Raw genomic sequence first — 19,368 nt, 5'->3', positions numbered from 1 at the left:
TCTGACCTGTAACCTCTTCTAGTTCCTTCGTCAGCTGGCCCAACTAGGTACACTCCACCATGGGTCTGCGCCAACTGCCAGTTTGCACCAGGTTCGGCAAGGGTTGCCTCGCGTTCCGGGGGGGCCCACCTGTGGAACACCTTACCCAGCGATATACGTACCATCTGCAGACTCCGCCAGGTCCGCGCCAGCTTGATTCCGCACACCCTTAGTGCATAGAGTACCTAGAGTAGCAAACGTCCTGTTTGATGATCAGCTGGCTTAGTTATTCTCCACCTCTATCCTTATTACATCCCTCCCCAATTTCATTTATTACTGCTTTCTATCTGCATTCGCCACCTTTTCATGGGGCAGATCTGCCCGTTTGGTTTGCGAATTAAAATAAACACAACAACAACAATAGGAATCAAGCGCAGCACCGAGTCCTGCTCTCTTTACACTTACAGTAGGTATCGAAAAGTGGTGAATAAAAGATAAGTGGTGAATAAAAGCGGTTAATATTCAGCAAAAGTCATCGCTTAAGTAGATGGCCAATTGTGTTTTTTCAATTCTGACTGTTTTCCAAGTAGAGGAAAAGGTTTTACTTGTAAGTCCTCGGGCTAAGTGGTCAATAATAAGTGGTTAATATAAGCGGTCAATATATGCTGATATTTGGCAACTTAGAGATCACAAGTTTCTGTGGCGGTCAATAATAAGAGAGTGATACTAGTAAAAGAACATGTACTACTGTGTCGCAAGGCAAAACAACAGAGACTAAAACGTTTTCTCGTTACTCCGAGTTTCGCGTTCATAAACACTCATCAGACGATCTGATATGAACGCGAAACTCGGAGTAACGAGAAAGATTTTTGAAATATTTAGTCTCTGTTGTTCTGCCTTGTGTATTACTACTGTGTCTGTATGTTGTCACCGTACATGACTTCGTAAGAGCGCGAGTGGCTACAACCCTGCAATGCATCTTTGGGCAAAAATAACGGAAACGTCTCATCCGTTCCCACCACTTAACCCATTCAGCGCTACTGGGCCTTGCCTATGGTACTCTGCATATAAATTGCTAAAAGCAGAGCCAATAGCAAGTTCTAAAACTCAAGGGTTCTGGCCACTGGGGTCCTCAAATATTTTGGAAATGATTGCCAAGACTATCAACCACAGGGTGACAGAATCGATACAGTCCCCAAAAAGAATAGCGCCTCACAATAGGGGACGCAAGTTTGCTCAAATTGCATGAAATACGCCAAATGCGTGAAATTGCAGCTGAAAGATCGCTGAAAAAAGAAGAAAAAAAAGACACGTAGTGTTTCCAAGCGGGATTCGTACCAACGACCTATCGTACAAGAGGCAGGATCACGATCCAACTGACTAACAGTGCTTTTACACACCAGACAGTGCCAGAAATCACTATATCCCATGACGTCTATAGACGTCATCCCGCGCATGGGGGGCATTTTCAATGACGTCTATAGACGTCATCAGCGTTCAATGGGTTAAGCGAGTCATGACAAATCGCTTGTGCTTTCATTCAATCAAGTTTCAATGTCTTCCGGAAAAAACGTGATGTCACAGTACGAGCGCTAGCCTCTTGACTTTAGTGCCACATCCGTTACAACTACAAGACAAACTTTATTACAATGTACAGTGCATATCGGTTATAGTAGGGTGTACATGCCTCTTTTATCTACTGGAGCACTGGCTGACAGACAGCAACAACAGGTGCTCCTATTCCGGCCGTACTCCGTCTTGTGCGAGCGTCACGTTCTATCGTCATGGCGAGCGTCCGTGAAGCTCGATGGCAACAAACTGACAGGTGAGGGCATGCAGACTTTGCAGCGCGAGCACATACATGTAGCCGCTAGGTCTACCTGCGCAAGTCGCAAGACTGGCAGTCACAGTGAGTGCATTCGATTAGACACTTGAATCAATTCATCGATGAATCGATTCAAGTGGGTAATTTCTTCCAAGTAATCGAACCGCGTGAACATGTTGAATCACAATGAGTTTTGGTTACGTGGTCATCACGTTGTACAAAAGGTCAAAAGGATCGTAAGTCGTTGATTGCACGAAAAAAATCCTTTTTGAAACTGACTTTCTTCTCTTCGCTTTTCTTTCACATGTAATTGTATATGATATAGTTCCTTTCGCATGCAGAAGATTCCATGTTTCCATTGACGCTAGGTGTTGCCTGAAAAATGGACTATGCCGAGGCATTCCCTTGGATCTGGACGCTGTTCGATGATGACAAGACAGAAGAAATGCTGTTCCCTGCTCGGTGCGATATTGCTCCGCTTATGATGTTCCTTGCTTGTTACCGGAGCGCAGCAATGCCAAGAGCAACACATTTTGCTGAAGCAACTCACTACTGTGCCCAGTTGTGCTATGCACGATTTTCGCTAGCATATTCTTCTCCCTCCTTTATCTTGCCTTTCCCCTATTTTGTTTCTGGAATAGGTTTTGTGGAGTTGTGTTCATGTGTCGGACCATTTTATTACCGTCATGACTTCTTAACACGTGGCTTCTTTTCCCGCCACTGCATTGCCCCGGGTGAATCAGAATCGCCCCTGGCTATTTACATCACACCATGTGAATCGGTGGAATCGATTCCGAAGCGATTCCAGGGCTCATGACATAAAAACGAACGACTTTAATCCAGGCGAATGGATTCAGGAATCTATTCAAGTGTGTAATCGAACGCACTCAGTAGGAGGATCAGCCCGCTCGATCGATTGTACTCAACTTTTGATCATTCCGGCGCAAACGCAGCTGGGCCGACCCCTAGCACCAGCTAGCTAGCGCTGCTGAGTGCTGCGTACGTGCCGGAGCTGTCCAAACTACTGTCTTGATTTACTGGCCAGCACAGTTTGAGGTAATACTAATAGTTGAGAAAGCGAAGGTCAACATTAGTTGAGTATTGATGCCAGATGCACTCTCCCGTGTAGTTTTGAACGAATGTCCTCCACCCGTCTCTCTTGATTGCAGTGGCTTGGACGTGCTAGTGGTCACGATTTCCTGCATCTTTCAAATAATTGTAAGCAACAGCCCGCGTGCTCGGCGAGTTTGCCGAAGTGAGCGTGAACTTGACGAGACTCAACGTCAGACTTCAAAGAGTGGAATAGAGGAATCCTGTCTCGTCGATCAATCATGAATGCCGAACGCTGGTGTGTGCTGGCGTTCGTAGCCTTGTGTAGCTTGTTGGGGGTGGCTCTGGGGCACAGCCACGTGTGCCCCAGCACGCAGGTGAAGGTATGTTCAAGTGGTTGGAAAAGCTTCGCCAACAGACGCTACATCTACTGTCCCGCATCGTCCGGCAATCAGGCCCTGATCTATGCTAAGTGCGATACATGCCGGGAGAGTGGCGAGTCGCTTCTGAAAGAGGTGGCGACGACTGAGGGCCAGATCACGTTTGATCTGTCGCTGTGTACGCAAGGAGACAAACTGGACAACATCGGCAGTGGTTTCGGCCTCCACACGTACTGTGTGATGTTCCTTGACGATGTGATCGAGGGCATCCTCGACAGCAACGTGGAAGAGCTGATAGCGGAACTGAATACGTTGAGCGAAGCACCGAACATCACCCTAGTGAATGATTCGCAAGAGGGATGTGAGATAGTGCGCTATCCGTACGTGGTGCCGGAGACACTGGGACTCGACTTCTACAACGCGAGCCAGTATGACGTGTTCCTGAACATCACGGACAATGACCCTGAGACGTGCATCAGGAGTGCAAATACCACCGTAGCTATTTGTAAAGATGGCATCGATCCAATGACAAAGGTTAGTGCAGTGTGCAGGTGCTATGCTCTCTTCAATGAGTATGTTATGTATGCATAAGCAGGGCCAGTGGAGGCTACTCACATACAGTACTCACTGCAGCACTGTTTTTTTTATTATTTTTTTTTTACGAGAAACCACGAACCTCGAGAACAGAATACTGCATGGTAGAGGTGGTTGCAGACGCAACTGTGGTGGTGAAAACTGGAGCATCTCCGCCGACCTGAGGTCTCGCCTTCAGCGACACTTCAGAGCACCAAAAACTGGGGAGGAGTAGGCACAGGGGGAGGGGAGGGGGGGGGGGTACATTTATATAGAGGAAGGAAAAACGGAAAGATGATACATGTGATAGAGGAAGAAAATAAAAAATAAAAAATAAAAATAAATAAAATAATAAAAAATAAAAAATAAATAAAAAGGGGGGAGCCAGGGTACAAGCAGAGAGGGTGTTCAGGGAGTGTTCAGAGGGCATCTGTGGCTGAACGCCAGTCTCGGCTGCGGAAAGACTTGTAGGCGCCTTCCTTGAATGCCTGCATTCCCTTCTGCGTGGGAAGGTTACGTAGCAGGGCAGATGGGAGACGATTCCAGTCTTGGATTGTGGCATGGGGGAATGATCGGAGAGCACTATTACGGGCTCCGGCGGGCAGTGTCGGTGCTAGTTGGTGCTGGTGCTGGTTCTTTTGCTGGTGGCGAGTGGAGCGCCGGTGCTGGTTTGCAACTGCCCTCGGTGGTGTCATGGTGGTCAGGATTGGGGGACCGTCGATCCAATGCAGCTTGTACAGGAATGTGAGTGCTGCGACTTGACGCCGAACAGTGAGGCTTGGGAGGTATGACCCTGGGCCGATGAGCTTTAGGGCTCGGTGCTGTACCCGGTCCAGCTGGTTCAGGGTAGACTGGGACGCACCCAACCATGAAAGCGGGCAGTACTCAAGTACTGGGCGGACGAAGCCGCGATACACTGCATACTTGGCCTTGCTGTCGAGAATGGGCAGGGCCTTCCTCATGAAGCCAAGACGTTGGTGACCACGGACTGCAACCTGTCGAATGTGGGAGCGAAAGGAGAGGCTCCGATCAAAGAGCACTCCGAGCAACTTCAGCTCCTCCACTTCCTCTATGGCCACCCCATTGAAAGTGGCTGGAGGAATCGGCCAGGGTTGACGGTGATGCGAAATTGTCAAGACTTGCGACTTTGTCGGCTCGAATGCGATCTTCCAGCTCTGGCCCCATTCAGCTAAGGCATCCACAGCAGTCTGGAGCTGCGCTAGGCCAACTGGGAGAGCGGTCAGGGATGGGATGCACTGACAAAGCGTGGTGTCATCTGCATATATGGCGAGCTGGGTTGTGGCTGGGAGGTGGTCCTCCATGTCATTGACATATAGGAGGAACAGAGTGGGGCCCAGTATGCTCCCTTGCGGCACACCTGAGCTGATTCGGAATTTAGGTGAGGTTTGTCCACTCACAACGGCCTGGATTCGTCTATCCGCCAGGTAGCTGTGGAGCCACTTGAGGAGGTTCCCGGACACTCCGTAAGCCTTTGCCTTGTGAAGGACACCTGCGTGGGAGACTTTATCGAAGGCCCCCGCAATCTCGACGGCAACAATACGTACAGCACCGCCAGCAGCTGCTATCTTGCTCCATTGGTGGTGTAGTCCTGTTAGGAGATCAGCAGGTCCTAACCCTCGACGAAAACCGAACTGGTGGTTTGAGAGTATATTATTTCGTTCGAGAAAGTTGGTGAGAGCACGGTTAACAACTGCTTCCATTGTCTTGGAGATGAGCGACAGGAGGGAAATGGGCCGATAGTTCGATGGGGCTGACTTTGACCGTTTCTTATGGACTGGGACGACACTTGCCACTTTCCAAGACTGTGGTTGTGTCCCCGACGTCATACACTGGCGGAAGAGCAAGCATAGTGGCACTGCAAGGTGCTCAGCGTTGGCTTTGAGGACTCTGCCCGGAACTGCATCAGGGCCTGACGCTTTCGAAGGATCAAGGGCCCTCAGCAATTTACGGACCTCAGCAGGGCGGAAGCGAATACTTAGGAGACGGCTTTGGGAGCGAGGCTGGACAAAGGGGAATTCAGATTCCTCATTGAAGTCCTGTGGGCCGAGGCTGCACTTATCGGCGAAGTACTGACCAAGGCACTTGGCCTTCTCCTGACTGGTTGTGTACTCAGTTCCATCAGCAGATCGGAGTGTTGGTATATCAGCGCTGCGGCCCTTGCCACCCGCACGCTTGATAGTGGACCACCATTCCTTGTCCCGAAGGCTACCAGTGGTGAGTTTCTGCCGGAGCATGGTAATATGCCGTTCTCTGTTTCGCTGGATGGTACTGCGTGCAGAGGCTGCAGCTGTGCGGTAGTGTGCTTTCTTATCAGCACTGTCGGGATTTGAGCGCATCTGGTGCCACATCTGTCGCTTGGTGTTGACTGCAGCTGTACACTCCGGTGTCCACCAAGGTTCGTCGGAGGGGCGCGATGAGATAACTCTGTTGGGTATGAATTGTGCCATTCCTTCGAGGATCCTCTTGGTGATGTTGTCGCAGCTGAGATCCGGTTCAGGTCCGAGCATGCTCTCCCAGTCTGTTGTTCGGTAGAAGTGGGCAAGCCGCTCCCAGTCTGCGCGGTGGTATCGCCAGACTCTACGCGATGTCTTGGGCTCACGGGTGAGCTTCACAGGAAAGTCAACTTAGAGGATCGCATGATCAGAGAGTCCAATAGGCGGGTGTGCCTTAACAGTTGCTGGTGAAGGGAAATCAGACATCACCAGGTCCAGGGTGTTATCACCTCGGGTGGGTACGTCGACATGTTGACTCAGGCCATGGTATTGTAGCAAAGCTCAGAGCCAGCATGTGCATGATTGAGCAAGAGGAGGGGGGGGGGAGGATGTGTTATCAGGTCAGTTTGTTTGCGGGGGAGGTCTCATAAGCAAATTGGTGACTGGGGGGAGGGGCGCTCTCGTCCCTTCATAAGCAGGCAGGTGTATGACTCTGTGTGTGTGGATCGGGTGGGGCTATACATGTATAATACACAGATGTCTATGCGCAGCAATGAATGGGTTTCTATGAGCAGACATGGAGAGTATTGTAGTCGTTTTCGAGTGAGAATTTGCGCAATAAGACGGCCTTTTGAAAATGCCCCCCCCCCACCCCCCCCCCCCCCCGGACACAGCTAGGGAGCTCCCGCAATTTTCCTCATATAAGTTTCGAATACTGAGCCTATAAATATAATAAGCTAAAATAGAAGAAATCACATGGAAACGAGTTATGAAGCAACTATTCACGACTGGAACAAGATAATAAGCAATCAGAAAGTGCGATAACAGGGCACAAAACTGACATGTTACTGAGATATTCAACGACCGGAAATGTGGAACTTAGCTTGGGCAGATTTTCGCTGCGCTCACCTTCTCCTCATTAGTCCTACCATAACCTTCAACCTTCCAAGCTGGAACGCTGTTGGTTTGCGCACTGAAGGTGTGTGAGAGCTAGGCCTCCGGTCGTTGAATATATCAGTAATATTTCAGTTTTGTGCCCTTTTATCCCACTTTCTGACTGGCTTTTTATTTATTTTTTACAAATTTCACTATGCTCCCGAATGAATGCGGAAAGTGGTGGCGGGGCCATGCTGCTCAGCCGACCTTGGTGGTCTCGGCGTCTGCACAGACAAAGCTTGCCAGGAAACATAGAGAAGGACATAAAAGAGAGGGAAAACAAGATGAGAGCAAGACATGCATACGGAAGTGCAGCGCCCACTAATAGCGCCCACACATCCACTGCAGAAGGATAAAGATTATTATCTTGTTACAGTCGTGGGTAGTTGCTTCATATCTCGTTTCCATGTGATTTCTTCCATTTTAATTATACATTTCTAAGTGATTGAATAACAAATGCCCAATTTCGGAAAATATTTGCGTAAAGTGATCTCAGATTTTACGTGGTATTGATCCTGGCCTAACGGTTTTTTGAAACCAGAGGTCTGGACTTTTGAAACACACTGCTAGGCATTACTCACGTTACCTCGCTGCGGACATCCTTTGCTGCTGCGAAAGGTCACAACGTGCCATGCCTAGCCCAGTATGCGGTGTTGTCCTCTTTTCTTTTCGTCTGTTCAGGCGAGGAATATGTTACCTGCACAGCCGTTTGTAGTACTGCGTTATGAGTGCAACGACTGTGGTCTTAACAGGACCACCGACTTTGTTTCCGGCACGACAATGCCGAGATTCGAGTAAGTTTTTATTGAAACATGCATGATCAACAACACAAGCTGAACTGACCTCCAAGGCAGGGGCGTACATAGGGCGGTTCCCGGGATGGCCGGGAACCAGTATTTTTTTTTCGATGTGGGTAGATCTACGGAGAATGTTTCGATCCTGGCCAGCGTGCAGTGCATGTATGCCTAGGCGCCTGCAGTCCGCCTGACGGTCAGAGGACGGTGAAATGTAGGCCAGATGTAAAAGTGCTGCTGGGGCATTTTCGGGACACAATATAGATCTACTGAACTGGTTGGTTGGTTGGTTGGTTTTTATTTCACTTCGCACATTCAAACGGGATGACGACCCAATAAAATGACGGCGAAGGCTTAGCCTAGAAGTGGCTATGGAAGAACATAGTAAAAGCTATGGAAGCACATAGTAAGAGAATAGGATACTAATAACTGCGGGTAAACGGGGGGAGAGAGAGAATACGATGTATCTGGGATACTACGTGCGGGTTACTGAACTGCACGGGGAGGGAGAGCAGAGCAATCAGCAGCAACTCGAACTACTCCCTACAGGCGTATGGTACACATGCATGCTTAAACTCAGGTAGCCGGGTAATTGTGCGGACCTCACCAGGGAGAGCGTTCCACAGCAGAGCACCAGCAACAGAAAATCTCCGCTGACCGCGGCGGCTACGGTTTGCCTGGCTTAGTAGGCCATTTGACTGCTGATGGCGGGTAGGGGTGCCTTGTGCCGGGGTCAGAAGCTGGGCGAGCACAGGGCTGGTGCGGGCGTTGATGCACCGCCAGATGGTGATCAATATTTTCTGCCTGTAGAGCTCGCTGACACGGTACAGGGAGTGAGCAGTGAGCAGCGGCTGCATGGCTGTCCGGGGCGGGTTGCCATCGATACAGCGGATGGCTCTGTTTTGCGTGGTTTGCAGTCGTTTCAGTTGACCCTCTCGCATTGCGGCTGAAAAACAGCAGGAGCCATAAAGCAGGTCGGGTATTAAGACCGCCTTCACATACACCTGACGAGAGCGTCTTGATAGGCTTCGGCGTGCCCGCCACAAGGCGCCAATTTTCTTGGCAACCTTGGTGACCACATAGTTTACATGGGTGTCCCAATCTAGGCGATTGTCAAGGTGAACGCCGAGGTAGCGCGCAGAAGACGCTGAGGGGAGGAGACAGTCGCCGCTTTTGACTGTTACTTCCTGTACATGCTGCTGGGGAGAGATAGTCAAAACCTGGCTCTTGGTGGCGTTCAAGATAAGGCCTCGGGACTTCAGCCAACCGGCCAGAGCAGTTGCCGCTGTGGTGAGGGTTCTGGACGCTTCCGCCGCTGAGGCCTGGGAGTCGTACAGGGCTATGTCGTCTGCAAATTGTACACTTGGCACAGGCGAGGAAACCAAAGGGACATCGCGTGTGTATATACTGAAGAGGACAGGGCCGAGAACAGAGCCTTGGGGCACTCCGCAGGTGCAAGCCAGAGCAGGGCTGGTTGAAGGCGAGATGAGGATCTGCTGCTTGCGGCCGGACAAGTAGTCGACGAACCAACTAAGGGCTTTTCCAGAAATTCCAACCGCAAGGAGGTCTTGAATTAACTTGTCGTGGTGCACTTTATCAAAAGCCTTCGACATGTCTAATAGGCACAGCCCTGTGGTCTTGCCACTGTCTCTCGCCTTCTGCAGATTATCAGTCAGCACACAGAGGGCGTCTTTCGTGGAACATTTCTTGCGGAAGGCAAATTGTGTTTCGGGTAATGCCTGGGTCAAGTCCAAATGACGAACTAACTGGTGTTGCACTACCCTCTCCAGCAACTTGGACACTATTGGGAGAAGGGATACAGGCCTATAGTTGGTGGGGACTGATGGGTCACCGGCCTTGTACAGTGGCACGACAGACGCCAATTTAAATGCGGATGGAATGGTTCCAGTCCTCAGCGAGGTGCAGAACAGCACAGCAAGAGAATATGAAAGCAAGTCAGCACACTGCTGTAGCAGAGAGCCCGGTATGCCGTCACTACCTGTGGCTTTCCGCGCATCCAACTTCTCAAGGAGACGTCGGACGTCAGCAGGAGTCACAGGATCAAGTTCGGTCAAGGAGACGGGTCCAGCGGGACCGTGCGGGGTACAGAGTTGTTCAGGACGGTTGGGATCGGTGACAATGGAGTGGAACGTGTCGGCCACCTCGCTGATGCTACAACTAGGATCTTGGCGGCGACGTGAACGCCCAGTGACTGCATTTAGAATGGCCCAAGACTTCCTAGGGTTGGCCACATTTTCTTCGCACTGACGGGAGAAGTACTCGTTTCGCTTGCGCCGATACGCGTTCCGAGCAGTGCTACGTGCTTGTTTAAACTCTGCATACAGTGTTCCGTTTGTCCTATCCTTCCGCCAACGGCTGTGCAGCCGCCGTTTACGCTGTTCGAGCTGGTGCAGCTTTCTGTCACACCAGGGAGTAAGACACTGGCTCCCCCGGTGGCCGGTACACGCAACCAACCAGGTGTCGACCTGGTTTTCCGTTTATTTCTACCCAGACTGTTTCTGTAGATTCAGAATGCAGATCTGGGCGGGATCGAACTGGGAGACCTTGACGGTAGTAGAAGCAGACTCCGCCACCCAAGCGTTGAGTGCGGTCTTTTCGAATCAGATTGTACCCGTCAATACTGAGCTCTCCGTCTGTAATCTCGGGATCTAGCCATGTCTCTGATAGACCCAAGATGTCGTACTGACGCGTGCGGATGAGGCTGGCAATCTCTGGCAGTTTGTATCTTAAACTACATGCATTGAGCGTGGCTATTTTGATGCCAGACTGAGTCGGCGTAGATGCATGGGGTATAAAAGGTGGTGCATGAGGATTGAGAGGGAGAGTCATAGTAGGGGCTAAAATGTTGATGCAGATAGATACAGACAAATGCGGAATAAGCCAATGAGACAAACAATGCAAGGCGCGCAACCTCTAACAACTTACAAGCTGTCCCTTCGCCTGCTCCCGAGCTTTCGCTGTGGCATACTCATCCGAAGCCTTGTGACGAGTTGACGAATGGCTTTGCTCTCCTCACTCTCAGTCACCTGGACTCCTTGCTTTGTAGCCGGAGTAATAACACGTGCTGGGAACGTGTGTTTCCCACGAGCCAGCTTGAAGCCTTGGTCATCGGGTGATGGGTGACCAGCTTTGCCTCTACTCATCGGGAACGCGGGTGTGGATGAAGATGTGGGGGCAGTCGCCTCGGTTCGAGCACTCGTGCAGGGAGTGTGAACTCCCAACGCATTGGCGTACGTCCAAGGTTGTGGTGCATCAGGGACATGATCCTGTGCCTCCTTGTTCACACTGCCTTCTTGTTCCTGTTTTGCTGGTGTTGGTAGCGCTGCCACTTCTTGGTTTTCCTGCCCCTGCCCAAGTGGTTCTTGGGGTGGTCCAAGCTCGCTTGTTGACGTTGCAGCTCCCGGACTGGGCTTGGTGCCCTGCTGCGAGATCGCCCTGCAATCCCTCGCCACGTGGCCGGGGGTGCTACATTTCCAGCACGTGGGGGTCTGCCCTTTGTGCCAAACTCGCAGTTTGTACCGGCCTACGGTGATGGAGCTGGGGACAGCGATTGTGGGTACCATGGTGTAGTATACGATACCTGTACTGAAGGTGCAGCCCTCAACCGTCTTTTTCTCGTTTTTCGCGGGCCCCAAGAGTGTCCCAAAACGACTCAGTGAAGACGCAATGGCCGACAGCGCCATGTCCTCCGGAACTCCAAACACATGCACCGTTTCAGCAGTGCCATCCCCTGGCAACAATTCCAAGGTCTTCCCTTGGGCCGACAGTCCGCGGGAGAGCAACGTGTCACGGGCAGCTGTCGAGGCAAGAGTTACTTTGCACGTACCTCTCCTGCCCTGAATATCAATAACTCGGATGTCCGTGCTCCGAACCCCTGCTCCGAGAAGCAGCTTGACGAAGAAGGCATGGTCCTCTGACGCAAAATCCTTACTAAGGTTGATGCAGCAACTCCTGGAGGTACTGCTAGACATACTTGGGACATGAGCTAAGAAAACCGCAGAACGAGAAAATCTGCATCCGCACTCAAATTTGAAAAAAAAAAAAAAAAAAAACTAAGTTAGTTACTTACTGGGTGCAACAAATTCTCTACAAAGACCATGTAGACCTACTAGTGACATCAATTCCTCGATCTCAGAGTCATTTCCTTTGCAGTTTGTTTAGACAAAGTAACGTTAGTTGGTTACATTTTTGACGATGCTTTCGCTTCGTGGAAAAGAAAAATGAAGCGTCGACATCCAGAGGGCCAGCGCTCTATTCAGAGCTTTTTTGGAGCAGGAGGCAAAGCGTGTAGCCAGTGACGAAGGTCAAGCGATAGATGAGATTGCGGACGTACCTGCCTTGCAAGTGGAGTCTGCAACGAGCAGCACAGAGGACAGAATCGTCGGCGAAGCTGTAGAGCGACCGCTGTTAGAAGCTGCTGAATCTTCCAAGACTTACTTTAGTGGCATTGTAGTGTGTTGGAAAGGATATTCTGAAAGTGTACTTCCACAGTGGAATCCCTGTTTCCCCCGAAATTTGCCGGACATGGAAAAGATTTCCGTCATCGACAATTATTGTGCGCCACTGAAGGCGAAGGATTTCGTTTATCGTGCGTGTCCAGACAGCGCCGCTGTCAACTATCCTGCCGGGTTGGAGGAGTTTCCCTGGGTAGTCTTTTGACCGGCGTGCCATGGTGGCTTCTGCTCGCCCTGTGTGATGTTTACTCCAGATGATTCGAAACTTGGGCAGCTTTACCGCAGTTCTCTCGAGAATAGTTATATTATTGTACAGTCAACTTCGCTTATAACGACACCCGGCGGGGCATCAAAAAAGTGTCCTTATTCGCGAAGTGTCGTTATACCCGAAGTCCCATTATAATTATGTATTACAGTTGGAAGGGACTTTGCTCTGGGCATGGAAATGCTGTCGCTATTTGCGAATTGTCGTTATATCCGTGGTCATTATTGGCGAAGTTGACTGTAACCCGACTCAAGACTGCATGAAATCGTCCCGCTGAACAAAACATCCATAAAAATGCCTTGGCAAAGTTGAGTCTTTTTTAAGTCAAAAATGCGTAGCAGTGACATTATCCAGCAGTTTATACAGAAACTCCGTCGGATACGTATACGAGCACTAGCAATTGTGTGTAGCCATTGGCGGACTATGCTTGGCCAATCGTCAAATTATGCTTTTGATTATGCCACAATTATGCCAACAAATATGCTGAATTATGCTGAATTATGCTCGGTTCCACTATGTATCCACGCTGTACATAGAGGATTGAGAAACCATGCATACACACACGGCCATGCGCTAAGCATAATTTTTGTCTAAACCGAAAGATTATGCCGACCTTACACGTTGGAATCAGTATATTATGACTGAGCATAATTTTTTGACGAAATCCCAAGATTATGCCAAATATTATGCCGGCATAATCCGCCAAGGGCTATGACAAGGAGTCGTAACTGGGGTATTTAAAAAAGACATCTGCAGGCTTTCTGACAATGCTGTATTATACCCCTAAGCATAATTTTTTTCTAAACCGAAAGATTATGCCGACCTTACACGTTGGAATCTGTATATTATGCCGGAGCATAATTTTTGGACGAAATCCCAAGATTATGCCAAATATTATGCCGGTATAATAAGCCAAGGGCTAATTGTGTGGAATGTTGGTTGATCAGTTGGCATGGGAACCACTCCTGGAGGCGAGCAGTGTACGCCCTGCAAGGCTTTATTTAATTGGAAAACTGCGCCCCCATCTTATCATGCATACCTTTCGGCAGTCATCTCGTACCCATGGTAAAACACTGCGCTGGTGATCAGATCCAAGATGTTGGAAAGAGAACTGACATCACAGCCTGCCGCTGATGAGGATTTAGACTTTATTGTATGCCTGAAGTGATTGTGGATTTTCAACTCTCGATTACTCTCAGTTTGACGATCGATTGCTCGATTATAGTCGCTAGCAAACATTGTCATATTGTCCAAAGGTCACTCCATCTCCCCAAGCTATATCTTCGTACTTGGTCCGACTTATTAAAATGTGCGCTTCGCTTCGAAAGTCAACCGAACAAATTCAAATAATCTCTCAACTTTCCAGCTACCTAACACTGTCCTTCAGTTGTCAATTTGTGATGTTGAAGAAGAAATGGCTACAACTCCAAAGGAGGCAGCGCCTTGGGATCCTAGTCGAATTGAGCATTTTGCGTCCAAAATTTGTCATCAGAGGACTCCTGTTGCTCCTCGCGCAACACAGAGAAGGCCTGGTTCTGAAATCAACACCCTAATGCGATGGGGAATTGTCACAGAGTACCAGAAACTCCTGGCCGATCGTTCTCGAGTGCCTCCTGGCGGATTGAAATCGCTGCAGTCGCTGTTTCCTTGGCAGAATTTCAGCAATGCTGGTGCAGAAAGCACCAGCATCGCCCCGTCCAGTTTGCTGATCTCTCTCTCAGTCGTTCACGATACGGCGGGCGACGAAATATGATCACAGAAGAGATCGCCGAGAATTTGATCGAAATAAATACCCCCCCCTAAGCTAAGGTCGCCTTTCAGGCGACAACCTGGCTGCAGAACCGAAGCTCAGAAAGGGTGAATTATTCTACGGGTACGTTGCGTGAATGGTGCGGAGTCCTCAGAGCCGCGATCGCGAGGCGTCATCGCTACATCAAACTAATGCTAAAGCTCCGTCACAAGACTGCCAGTCTCCGGGCCCGCGGGGCTAGTGCAGTGGATTCGTGAAACAGACAGGGAACAGTACGCATAGTCTGACTCCATGACATATCGACACAGATCAGACTCAGCACGCACGCGGCACATGGCGATGATAAGTGATTTTTTATCCGTGGTTGTGTACTTGTTCGCCTTAGTTGAAGGTATCGTGGGAGCGTCAGGCGAAAACAACACCGACAGCCAACATTCTGGCGGTCGTACTGCACGAGGAGGAGGCGAAATCGATCGTCTCAATCGTGCCTATGGAGTGAAAATATCAAGGATTCGCAGCGTAGCTTGGTAGAGATGAAAAAATGTCGACGTTTTGCAGGTTGATGCACTTGCAGATGCGCGCTGAGACACCAGCAGCGACGAAAACTAGAAGGTCAGGCCAAGAAACAATACAGTAGTTATCTATCTACCGTTGGCTGATTTTTTAGTAAAGGTGCTCCTTTTTTACATATGCTGGATTTTTGAAGTGAAGCGCAGATTTTAATAAGTCGGACCAAGTACTACAGTAGAAATCAGATAAGACATACCTCCCTCCCTCTCCCCCCCCCCCCCTCAGAGAATGGGAAAATGTACATTCTATCCGAGGTGCTTCTCATTCAAAGTTGACTTCTGCGGCCAAAGCCAATACGATATATGTACATCACTGCTGCCCAGTTCAGCCCATACACAGTAGCTGTTTGTTTTTGTCCATATAATTAGGCACTTCCCCAAGAAGCTAAGGACTTTTCTTCTGTCCGCCTTTTTAAGAGCCTTGTCGCGCCTTTACTTTGATTTTGTATTTCTCATTTTGTTGCAATCACTGCTTATCCATGCCGGTTCCTTTTTCTTCTCCTCCCCTTCTCCCTTCCTTGCCGTGGTTGGTTAACACCCTCTCTCTTTCCATTGGCCGGTGTTCTCACTGTGCTATGAGATGCTGTAATAAGTATATGTTATCACATGGCTGCAAGGGCCTTATGGCATAGTAGGGAGGTTCCGGAGTACGATTTTTCGTGCCAAAATCCGTGGAGGCGCTGCGGATATTTTATACGTCGTTTTCGAGCAGTGAAAAGTTCCGGGGTACGGAACTTATGTGTTTGCGGTCATTGCCTAGGTTACGATCGCAAGCACGTCACATTCCCGCGCTATGCCTTTTTATTTTGAAAATTTGTACAGAAATCAAAACTTCCCGCAGAAAATCGATGTTTCTCGTACCAAATTTGTACGCGAAAAATCTTTCTGCACCCGATGACGCAAAATCTCCATTCGAAACATGGTTCGTATGAAAGCCAATCCACACGGATTCTCCGTGCCGAAAAATCGTATGGAGCACGCCTGGAAAAAATCCGTAGCGGCCATACGGATTTTGGCACGGAAAATCGTACTCCGGAACCTCCCTATTATTGCTCCGAGAGGTTAGCCCGGGGGCCGTAGGACCGAGAGCTAACCTTGAGGGGCAATAAATATGCCATAAGGCCCGCAGCAACCATGCGATAACAAATTTATCACATGGCCCACAGAGCAGACCATTGGGCTGCTGTTGAAATTAGCCCAAATGCCAACACATTATGACCACAATGTATATTGATGTGCTATCATTATCAAAACAGGAAAAATGAAGATATTTCTCCTACACCCTAACAAAAAGTCTGCTCCAGGCCATCAGAGAGTATACAGTACTGAAAGACGGAGACAGAAAAAAGTGCCTGCACCGCATCGTCATAGCAATAGACATTGCAACGGCAATAAAATACAGCAGAATCATAATTTCAGTTGAAAAATTAAGAGTGCTACCACAAAGAGTTTCTTAAAATAGGTAACTTCCTTTGCGGTCCTTTTCCGATGCTCCGTTTGGTGTAGACCAGGTGTGCATTGGGGTCGATTCACATGACTGCCAGTTGTTTCGATTAGAGATTTATCTGGCGCTTCTCCTGATCTGTTTCATTCGCAATCAGATCCGCTATTGTAGTTATAAGAGAAAATCTGTGGGTGCACATCCAGTCCATTTGCAGATTTGTGTTCTTCTCTTGTGATGTGCGTATACATGGTGTGTGTGTGTGTGTGTGTGTGTGTGTGTGTGTGTCTGTGTCTGTGTCTGTGTGTATGTGCATGTGTGTGTGTGTGCATGTGTGTGTGTGTGTGTCACTTCGTGTGTGTGTCTATGTGTCTGTGTGTGTGTGCCTGTTTCGGTGTGTGTTTTTCTGCACAGGCGAATCTTACGTCGAGCGAGCTATGCGGCTGACGGCGGTCCACAGAACGCTATCTTCTACAATCGGCTTTCCTGCCAGAACGTCTTCAATGTGTCCAACGCCATAAACCTCTACTGTCGTACTGTAGAGTATTGTGAGAACTGTGTCTCCTATCTCAGTATCATGGGTGGAGGTGGACCGATAAATGCTGACGACGTCTATATTCGACGCGGTAACAAGTACTTCGACCGATCCCTGTGCTTCAAAGTCCACGATACGTACACAAACAGCGACGGATTTGTGTTTGCCAACGTCATGATTCCGGAGTTCAACAAGACTTCCTCCGGACTGTACTGCGACGTCTTCTACGACACCGCCAGGCGTGAAGGAAAGGCCGGTGTTCCCCTTCTCAACTATGGTGAGCGTAGTTCCACCACGCCGTCCGGTGAAGACAGCGGTGCGTCAGTGCTGACGCTCTCCGCTCTCGGGTCCTTGCTGCTCAGCGTATTGGCAGTCATGGCCATTAACTGAAGGCCGTGCATGCGGACGCTCTCTGCTCTCGTCTCCTTGTAGCTCAGCGTATTGGTAGCCGTGGCCATTAATTGAAGGCTGTGCATGCTAACTCTCTCCGCTCTCGTCTCTTTGCTGCTCAACGTATTGGCAGCCGTGGCCATTAATTGAAGGCCGTGTATGCTGACGCTCTCCGCTCTCATCTCCCTGATGCTCAGCGTATTGGCAGTCGCCACCATTAATTGAAGGCCGTGCATGCAGATCCCTTGTCAGTACTCTTCAACACGCACTGGTTATAAGCATACCCGTCCCCCCCCCCCCATCCCGCCGTTCAGACCATTTAGCTGCCCCTGCCCTATACACATGTGCGTGGTTACTTTTTCATGCCTTTCCGTTACCAGCATCACTTTTGTGCGAAAATCCTTTCGTCCCCTCTTTTGCATTTTGTTTCTAGGGTTTGTTTAGACACGCTGCCCCGGAGTCTGCTGATCTGCTCTGCATATTATTAGCCATTGTTCTAGGCGAACTGATTCTCTCTAGATGCTGAGTTTCTTTACACCATGTTTAGCACTGCGCCTGTGTGGTGAGGGCCAAGCGGCAACAAAACCGCGAATGCCTTCCGATCTCTCCAATTCGTTTGTATATAATGAGCTCCGCTGGCGTTTAGTGTTCATATTGCTACTGAAGTACATGGTACCTGTGGTTTACAGAATGTACTCAGCAGTCTCTAGTTTTTGATCTTGGTGTTCAATTGCATTCGTGTGTTTCAATTTTCAAACCTTTATTGAGACACTCCAAGGCGCGTCAACCTCGGTTACTCTCTGAGCATCCAACAAGCCTTGATTGTCCTTGCTGTTCTGTATTACGCTCTGCCTTTGTGGTGTTGAGCACTGTCAGCACACTGGGTGCATCCTCCGGCAAAACTTTGTTGATATAATTATTCTCGCGATGGCCAGTGGCCACTAAGAGATGATAATTATTGAAGGTATTGTTGCTCCTCATGCAGTTTTCGGTAGCAATCCCAGATGCCACTGGACCTATGGCAAGGTCATTTCGGGCATGGCCACAAAGAGTCGGTGGGGGTTCCATGTGTTGACGACAGTGGCGTTTGCACACCTGTCAAGTACTGATATTGTTTTTCGGGATTGTCAGTGCAAAATCCCGATTTACTTCATTACGGGATATGTACTCTTTCCCATTAGTCACTTTAACTTTTTATGGTGACGTCATTCATCAAGAAAGACCCATTTTACACAAGTTATACAATCAAATGTGCAATATACATGTACCATCGCTAATAAGCATTTCAGAGACATACCACCACCAGGACAAACTGTGCGTAACCATTCTTCTTCACTGTTGTGGCCGAGATCCTAACCCAACTGCGTGCAGTATGCCAGAAAATCGTCAACACAGCAATTCACTTCACTTTCAATTATTCATGATTTTCGGGAGGTGATCCAAAATTGGATAATCGTGAACAAATCGTGAAAATCCCTATCAGTATTTGGCAGGTACGATGGGTGTCCAAAGAAGTGTATTGAAAATCCATGATAATGTAATCTGAAAGATGATTGAAGAAAAATCCAAAGTCAACCCAGGCAATTCTTAGGGGTCGTCCGTTTTTCGCAAAATTAAAAAATCCGTCCTCAGGCAAAAAGGGGATGGGTGGTCAAGAGTGTTGGCGGATTTTAATTTTTTGATTTTTCGTATCTTTTTTTGTTTTTTTTTGTTTGCTCCAGTGACTTCCATACACTTGTTGCACTGATACAATATATTATAGCTGACTGTGTACTGTACTGTAGATGTAGTGTAGGATCTATTGTCGCAAACACCAGTATCTATTATGATATACATGTACATTTACATGTAGTTGTAGGACGGTGCACGGCCGTGACGCCGTCAGCCATCTGGATACCCCCGACTCACCAGCTATGTCAACTAACAGCTGCTGGGATGGGCTGAAGAGTTCCT

The 19,368-nt window shown here is 49.0% G+C and overlaps 1 protein-coding gene across 1 annotated transcript; it reads left to right on the top strand.

Annotated features, from left to right (window-relative positions):
- The first annotated feature begins 2,921 nt into the window (after positions 1–2,921).
- LOC135827835 (uncharacterized) lies at positions 2,922–18,237 on the top strand. The gene is made up of 3 exons (XM_065340265.1): positions 2,922–3,768; positions 7,878–7,990; positions 16,905–18,237. The coding sequence occupies exons 1-3, from the start codon at positions 3,136–3,138 to the stop codon at positions 17,413–17,415; spliced, it is 1,257 nt and encodes a 418-aa protein (XP_065196337.1). The 5' UTR covers positions 2,922–3,135; the 3' UTR covers positions 17,416–18,237.
- Positions 18,238–19,368: the final 1,131 nt, after the last annotated feature.

The sequence above is a fragment of the Sycon ciliatum genome, chromosome 12 (genome assembly GCF_964019385.1).
Source record: "Sycon ciliatum chromosome 12, ocSycCili1.1, whole genome shotgun sequence".
Taxonomy (NCBI): domain Eukaryota; kingdom Metazoa; phylum Porifera; class Calcarea; order Leucosolenida; family Sycettidae; genus Sycon; species Sycon ciliatum.
This window is presented reverse-complemented; position numbering and strand designations above follow the sequence as displayed.

Coding starts and splice junctions, on each gene's coding strand:
- LOC135827835 (XM_065340265.1), top strand. CDS start 3,136: ATGAATGCCGAACGCTGGTGTGTGCTGGCGTTCGTAGCCTTGTGTAGC. Junction 3,769..7,877: donor GCATCGATCCAATGACAAAG/GTTAGTGCAGTG, acceptor TCGTCTGTTCAG/GCGAGGAATATGTTACCTGC. Junction 7,991..16,904: donor ACGACAATGCCGAGATTCGA/GTAAGTTTTTAT, acceptor TTTTCTGCACAG/GCGAATCTTACGTCGAGCGA.